At 40.6% G+C, this 7,652-nt stretch overlaps 2 protein-coding genes and 1 pseudogene across 2 annotated transcripts in view; 1 reads left to right on the top strand and 2 right to left on the bottom strand.

Annotated features, from left to right (window-relative positions):
• Positions 1 to 4,972, bottom strand: part of LOC104788718 (DExH-box ATP-dependent RNA helicase DExH8) — a 6,094-nt gene extending 1,122 nt beyond the window's left edge. The window contains exons 1-13 of the mRNA XM_019245153.1: positions 4,706 to 4,972; positions 4,150 to 4,327; positions 3,805 to 3,978; positions 3,499 to 3,646; positions 3,079 to 3,387; positions 2,538 to 2,684; positions 2,288 to 2,468; positions 1,644 to 1,921; positions 1,437 to 1,553; positions 1,211 to 1,355; positions 791 to 1,059; positions 448 to 642; positions 5 to 381 (exon numbers count right to left, since the gene is read on the bottom strand). Of these exons, the coding sequence (XP_019100698.1) occupies positions 5 to 381; positions 448 to 642; positions 791 to 1,059; positions 1,211 to 1,355; positions 1,437 to 1,553; positions 1,644 to 1,921; positions 2,288 to 2,468; positions 2,538 to 2,684; positions 3,079 to 3,387; positions 3,499 to 3,646; positions 3,805 to 3,978; positions 4,150 to 4,327; positions 4,706 to 4,865 (2,678 nt within the window). The 5' untranslated portion in view covers positions 4,866 to 4,972. The remainder of the gene's footprint in view (positions 1 to 4; positions 382 to 447; positions 643 to 790; positions 1,060 to 1,210; positions 1,356 to 1,436; positions 1,554 to 1,643; positions 1,922 to 2,287; positions 2,469 to 2,537; positions 2,685 to 3,078; positions 3,388 to 3,498; positions 3,647 to 3,804; positions 3,979 to 4,149; positions 4,328 to 4,705) is intronic.
• On the top strand, positions 5,337 to 6,454 carry LOC104784531 (annotated as a pseudogene).
• LOC104784530 overlaps positions 6,635 to 7,652 on the bottom strand; it is a 2,564-nt gene continuing 1,546 nt past the window's right edge. The window contains exons 4-5 of the mRNA XM_010509560.2: positions 7,262 to 7,603; positions 6,635 to 7,173 (exon numbers count right to left, since the gene is read on the bottom strand). Coding sequence (XP_010507862.1) covers positions 6,813 to 7,173; positions 7,262 to 7,603 — 703 coding nt within the window. The 3' untranslated portion in view covers positions 6,635 to 6,812. The remainder of the gene's footprint in view (positions 7,174 to 7,261; positions 7,604 to 7,652) is intronic.

The raw sequence follows: 7,652 nt of genomic DNA, 5'->3' as shown, positions 1-7,652 counted from the left end.
GAACCACAGCACGCATTTCACTTCCTTCCACGGGATTGGGTTCTCCCCTCCTGCTTTTGAGATGATGGTCTGGTAGGGATGATTCAGACCCCAGAAGATTCTTGTGTCGGCAAGTGATGAATCACAAAACAGCGTCTCTGATGTAGATGATGTGGAGAGTATCTTCCAGGACGGATACCTATTGGCTATACTTGATGTGAAATGCATGTCAGAGTCATCAAACACAAGGATACACCCCTCAGAAGAAGTTGGAAACAAATCCAGCAGAGGCGATGTGGAAGAGTCATCTCCTTCTGGAAGGCATTGGGGAGGGGGAGAGTATGATTTTGTCCGTCTTTGCATGACATGTGAATACAAACACGAGTCTCCATATCGACACCCCTGCAAAACCGAAAAATCAGCACAGACACTAAAGATAACCCCAACTAGAATGGTAACGCAATGCACCTGCAATGACGCGAAAAATTTGCAGGCTGGTCTTGTTGACTGAAGAATATGACTGAACGTGCACTGGTCACCACGGTTGCAAAATCCATTCAGGAAATATACACAGACTGGGGCCTCTCCATTCTCAATGTAATCCTCAGGTTCGATTGCTCCATGGTCATTATCAGATTCAGATGGTGTGCCCTGAGTTCTTATCTATGGCAGATGGAAACAGTAAAACATCAATATGCTGTAAAGAAGAAACATTGTTTCCAGCTCTCCCACTCTTATCATTGAAAAATTGAAGATTGAAAAGCATGTACGCCAATACTAGATACACGAGACAAGGTTGGCAAATGAATACCTCTTTGATTATGCTGGCCATTGTTTTTGCAATAGCATTAGCTTGGAATGCGTTAGGAGGAACAAACGGCACCGATACACATTTTCTTACTTCAGGAGGTGATTGATTGTTATCTTCCTCCTCAGAGTGTAGATATATACCTTCACTGGGTTGGCACTCAATATAGCATGTGTGATCAAATTCATTTGGATTGTAATAGGTTGTTAGAGAATCAGAAGAACTGATGAATTGAGGTCTGAAACGATGAAATGAGCCAAGTATATCTTCATCTGTAAAACAGGCAAAATTTAAGTTAAAGGTTAGAAGAAAATGAAGAAGCTAAAACGGGCTATTACCACGTTTAGGTGTCTCTAAAATTGTTTTTTCATGAGTAAAATGGGAAAGCCATAAAAAAGAATCGAAGAAGTGCCATGAACTTACTCATCTCAGACACATGATGGAAAGATGAAGGGATAATATTGTGGAGATCACACCATTCTTGTTCCATCTCAGAAAACTTCAACTTGGGATCTTTGTCTTTCTCTTTTGACAGAAGTTGTTTCAAGTTTTCAAGACGATGCTTGTCCTTCAAGGAGAGAAACATTGGTAAGATCATCAAGAATAGAAGCTGGTATCCTTGGGAATATGGCAAAACTATTTTATTTACCTTAAAGACACGCTGCCAAAACTGAAAAGCACAAAAGTTTGCCATGAGTACCACCTCCCTCCGCCCAACAGAAATGGTCTTGCTACCACCAAAATAGTGGTCAACATACTCTAGAAACTGTAAAAGAAGACATAGGGATAGTAGATGATTAAGATCATGATCTAAAAGAGGTGCAGAACTGCAGATAAATCCATCAATAGGACATACCAGTGAATCATCTCCAAAAGGATGACTGATAGGAAGCGGTTGGGTATCCATCAGGACACCTAACAGAATCCCTTCTCTTAGCATTCCCATTTCACCAAACTTGACGACCAGAATAGATGCATCAAAGGACAATGGGAAGCTAGCAAGCAACCGTCCATAAAATGTGGGCTCGTAACGACCCCTATGCGATTTCTGCAATGCTCGTATGCTTAATAGCATACTTAATGCATCATCAATGACATCTGGCTCTGGTGGATCCATAGCTTTTGCCAGCAACGCTAAGATATAGAAAAGAATTACACTCAATTCAACTGACGGAGTCTGATTAGCCAGACGCAAAAACATTTTGGATACTATCTTTTAGATTCTATCTATTCTATTTCTAAAGCAAACATGCACTCACTCTTTACGAATAACGAAATGAATATTTCCACCATTAGCTTCATCTAAGGTACCTCATTGTTAACTATATCTACAGAGCAGTCTTACACCAGACATGAACATATAATAGGAACTCATGTGAAAGGTACTTATGCAGTAGCGTAAGATCTAGCTAAACTGACTATCCTTATTACCTAACCCAAGTTTGACATCGTCTACTTAAAAGAAGTCAAGCATTGTCTAAACAATTCTAACATTATTACCATTTGCGTCATTAATGGCTCTGGATTCTGTGCAGCAAATATGGAGAACTTGTTGTCTCAATGACAGCTTAAGTATAGCCGGGGGCTCATGTTCTTCAAGCTTGTTAAAAAATGCACTCGGCACCAGGCGATACACCTCACCATCACATGTTCGACCTGTCCTCCCTCTACGTTGCTCAGCCTATAACTCCACAAAAGAAACATTTAGGACATCCATTTTTCTTCCATAAATGGTGAATTCCAGCAATACCTGAGATTTAGAGACCCAAACAAGTTGAACTGCGTCTCTTTTTCTGAGTCCATCCCAGAACACTTGCAGAGACCGGCACGAGTCAATGACATACGCTACTTTGGGTATTGTTACCGAAGATTCCGCAATATTTGTAGCCAATATTACCTGAAAACAGTAATTTGGAAAGTTTATATAACTATGAAATCATTGAAGTCACAAAATGATAGTTGCAACTCATTGCATCATTACGAGTTTGATGTCTCCCCAATAATATGAAAAGTCCTCTAGTCTAAAACGAACAACAACGTGTTCAATTTTAGGGAAGCTGAGATGGAAGGTACAAATTTATCATCTCATCAACTACTGAAAAATACACCAGTCAATTAACCCATATGGTCAACAAAAAGCTGTCGGAACACACAAGCAATTCAACACCCTACACTTGTAAACATATATTCTCTAGTTATTTATACTTCAGTTGGGTTCCTCTCACCAGTAGGACACAAAATTAATGCACAACTCTCAAGGAAGAAGAAACATGGAAAGTTAAAAGAGAAACCTTGCGGCGGGATCTGCATATCTTCATAGCTGCCAAGGCTTTCTCCGTGTCAATGCTTCGGTGCAATATGTGAACCTCAAAAGATGCGTGGAAAGGTTTCAATTGATACCATTGCTGCTCAAGTGAGTAGTATGTTGGAAGGAAAACCAAAATACTCTTCTCAATGTCTGGTTCCTTTTCATGGATATATAAGATGAGATCATGAATAAGATTCTGCAGTTCAGGTTTGATTTCAGTATCAGCTGAAGAAGGACTTGGACCAGGACAGTAAGCTGACAAATCAGTACTGACACCAAGCAATCCTGCAACCTGTTACACGAACCATGTCACATTTAATTAGCTTGGAAAGACTTGCGGTCAAAAAAAGAAGAAATTAATTAGATAGTCTCATAAAGAGCAACAAATCTCAAAAAACATAACCTGCTCAAGATATAATACTCTCCTCTGGAAGATTTTTCTTTGGTCAGGGCTAGGAATAGCAACTACTTCAACGCGTTCACCCCTGCCGAGTTCTTTAAAGTAGTCTCTGTACCGTGTTATATCAGCAGTTGCAGACATCAAGACCACCCTGTAAAAAGATCACATCACCGCGACCTCTCAATACAAACGTTGTAGGTAATAACACTGTTGAATCGGAATAGTATAAAACATCAGCGAAGACAAGCACGTGGAATAGTTTAAGAACCAGTAAAAGAAGTACATAATGTTAAGGAAAAGGGTAATAACCTGAGGTCGTTGTTCTTCATGAGAAACTGCTTAACACAGACAAGAACAAGATCGGACTCCACAGATCTTTCATGGACTTCATCAAGAATGATAACCTTGTACTTGAGTGCATTCAACCCTTTGTCTAGCATTTCATCCAACAGAACTCCAGCAGTTTTGAAGAGAATTTTCGACCTGCAGTGCATGCAACAAGAAGAGAATAATTGCACAAAAGTCATCAATAAGGGAAGAAAAAAGCGAAATATAATCAGACTGCATTTATCCGGAAAACTATAGAAGAAACATAAAAGGAGGTACTGTTGTATAAAATGGGTACGTAGAAGATGAAGAAAATGATATAGTTACCCTTCGGTCAAAATCTTAGAATGGCCAATGTGGTAACCAATTTCACCACCTAAATCAGAGTTGCGAGATTTAGCAACCATCTTAGCAACAGCTACAACCGCAAACCTCCGTGGCTGTGTACACAAAATGGGAGCCATGTTTGCTTCCAGAAGGAACTGTGGGACTTGTGAACTCTTCCCTGAAACAAACAAAGAAGGACAAAGTAACCAACCACACTGAGGCTAAGATGAATAGGAAATCCAGTTTAAAGGCGCAGGGAAGCTAAATATGGCCCTAGTTGTTTTTACTAATTCCGATTTTATACGTAAGACACAAACGAATCAAATGAAACAACCAAAATATTCAAAACCTTGTGTGATACATAAAAAAAAAAAAACCCTATGAGAAAGAAAATAAAGAAATAGAAACCCTAAGAGCACACAGAGTATTTCTATAGAAAAAAAAAAACAAAGAGAAACGCAGATAAAGAAACTCGTCTCCGAGCAAAGGGAACAGAACAGAGTATATAAAGAGAAGAAGAATAAGAGAAACAACAAGGCAAAGGAGAGGCACGTACCGCATCCAGGATCGCCGACGATGAGAGTGACACGATTCTCGAGGATTTTCTCGACGATTCTCTTCTTCATCGCCATAATCGGAAGCGAGGCGAAGTTAGGGGAAGGCAGAGGTAAGGATTCCGAAGAGGAAGAAGACGAAGTCGGTGAAGAAACCGCCATTGTTGTCGTACGGAAAAAAAAAACTCGACTGCTCTCTCTCTCTCTCTCTCTCTTGTAGGCTGGGCTGGGCAGCAGAGAGGCTAGTCTCTCTGGTATGACTAGTAGTACTGTCAATCACCTCCGTCTCTCGAGTCTCGACGCTTTCAGTGGGTTTTTTGGGGGAGCGATGATTCGGTGCGACGCGCATACGGTAAGCTTTATGTAGAAAGCGTAGATCTCTCAATTCTGATTCGTTGAGTATAGTCTGACTAGTCAAACGTGTGCGGGTGTATGGTGCTTTCACGCACACTGGAGAGCTTGCCACGAATCATTTGGGTCCCACTAAGGAAGGGGGCGTATAAAACATGGGCAAAAAAAAGTACCGCCAATGAAAAAAATGAATTGAAAAAAAGGAAAAAGAGACTTTGAATTAAAATGGGCCGCTAAATAATAGCCCAACACTAACTGAAAGTCCATTAAGGGGATGGATGGATGGATGGATCGGGTGACCCGAACCGAACCGTATTCGTTGAAGTTTGACGAAAACATTTCTTTCTTTCTGTTGGGAGGAAATTGGGAGGGGACAAAAATGGCGTCGGGATGGGGAATCACAGGAAACAAAGGGAGATGCTACGATTTCTGGATGGATTTCAGTGAGTGTATGTCTCATTGCAGAGAGCCCAAAGATTGTACTCTTCTCCGTGAAGATTACCTCGAGTGTCTCCACCATTCCAAAGAGGTACCCCCTCCCGGGGCGATTCCTTTTTCTCCGTTTCTAGATCAGTCTGATTCATTCTTATGTCTAGATCCCATGCTTGGCAAATCCTAGATCAGGTCGAACCATCATTTTGGGAAACGCGTTGGTTTCTTTTGAATTTTAGATGCATCTGTGTCTGCAAATTCGTTCCTTAATACCTCTAATTCATTGACATTGATTGTTTCCTCTTGGTTCTGTAACTTACCCAACTCACCTCCGAGTTATTATGAGTAAGTAACAAACTAGTCTCTAGATTACGATTCTTATCAGAAGCCTCTGCTGCTTGTCTTCTTCTTTGTTTAAATCTACTGTGTATGTATATAAGATTAGTCATTTCTCGAATTAAAAAAGGCCAATCTCTTCTCTTTTGATGCTACTGTTTCTGTAATTACACGGCTCCCTTATTAATATACTGTATTACTAGAAGCAATACAGTAGTGCTGCTTCCTTTACTTGGTATGAAGATGCAGTGAGCATATTTTTAACTAGTAGGTCGGTGTGGTTCATAATGTGTTATGATGCACCTGTTGCAGTTTCAAAGAAGGAACAGGATATACAAGGAGGAGCAGCGTAAACTAAGAGCAGCTTCCAGGAAAGGTGAAGATGCCGGGGATGGGACTCATACCCATCACTAGTCAATGATCCTCATCCATATATGCTTTTTCATTCGATTCCGGAGAAGAATTAATAAGGTTCATGGGAAGATTTGTATCTTGTTCAATACAGAATCTCAAAACGCTTTCATTATTGTTTTACAGTTTGCAACTTATCCAATGATGTTTAAAGGTTCATGGGAAGATTTTGTATCTTGTTTTTCCAAACAAAATCTCAGATCGCTTTGATTGTTTTTTCAGTTTGTCCAATGGTGTTCTGCTTTCTTTTGAAATTAATATTCTCAACAACTTTGAGTTGCAACACACCTCCCTTAAGACATATACTCTTTTCACCTGAATTATGTGGAACATTCTTCAGCTTCCCTCCGGAACGAGGGTTAACTTAACTTCCTGAATTTTGGCAAGATTCTTGTGTGTAATTAGTAACAACAACGATTCTTGGAAAGCTCACAATGTACATTGGAAACCAGTTATAGTTACATCATAAACAAGTTTTGATCCATCAAACAAGTCCCCAGTTTTCTTTTATACATTGTTCATAAGCCTGATAGAATTCTTCCAGGCGACTTCAGAGTTCAGACACAACAACATCTGATCTCAGTAGTGTCTCGGCCATAAGCTAGAGATTGCGCGGTGATTCGAAGGGACAGGGAAATGTGGAAACCAATCTCTCTCCCAACCATGAAATTGATCGGTTTCTGGTTCAAGGTGTCCACCTGATGAGCTTGGTGGTGGATAAACAAAGAATCCAACGTTCTGATCCGGCATCGGTGGCGGTGGTGGTGGTAATCCCCTTCTTGACACAGAGATGAGAGGCGATGCGAGAGTGGGACCATTGGCGGCATGATGTTGCCTCGGATGATTAAAAACATGATGATGTTGTGTATGAAGGTGTTCGCGCATTTGGTTGCTACTTCCTTGGTGACTGTTAATTGCTGGTGAGGTTCTTTGATTAGACCTACATTGCCCAAAATCAACCAAAAAAAGTATATTGTAAACCACTCTGCAAAAAGTTTGAGAGCAATATGGAGTTCAAAATAACTAACCGGTGACTAAAAAGAAATGGGTGTGGGTAAGATATGCCACGTGCTGCTGAAGAGTCATTTTCACCATCAACGACCTGAGAACCGGGTAGAGAAAACGATGGGGAATGATGATGATGATGATGATGATGATGATACTGGGGAGCAACAGCAAGCTGGTGAAAGTGATCGTTAGGGTGGCTGATCCAGGAGGGATGATCATCAGTGTTGTTGTTGTTCTCGCTAGTTCTCGGTCCCGGTCCAACGTAAGCAAGATAGGAATGATTGACAGCAGCGGCGTGGTGTCCATGGAAATCATTATGATCTAAGGAAAGAGAAATGCTTTCTGATATTATCAACAGTTTCCTAGACATAATGAAAAGGATCATATAGAGAGATCAATCGGCGTCTGACT

Source organism: Camelina sativa, chromosome 5, assembly GCF_000633955.1.
Source record: "Camelina sativa cultivar DH55 chromosome 5, Cs, whole genome shotgun sequence".
Taxonomy (NCBI): domain Eukaryota; kingdom Viridiplantae; phylum Streptophyta; class Magnoliopsida; order Brassicales; family Brassicaceae; genus Camelina; species Camelina sativa.
This window is presented reverse-complemented; position numbering and strand designations above follow the sequence as displayed.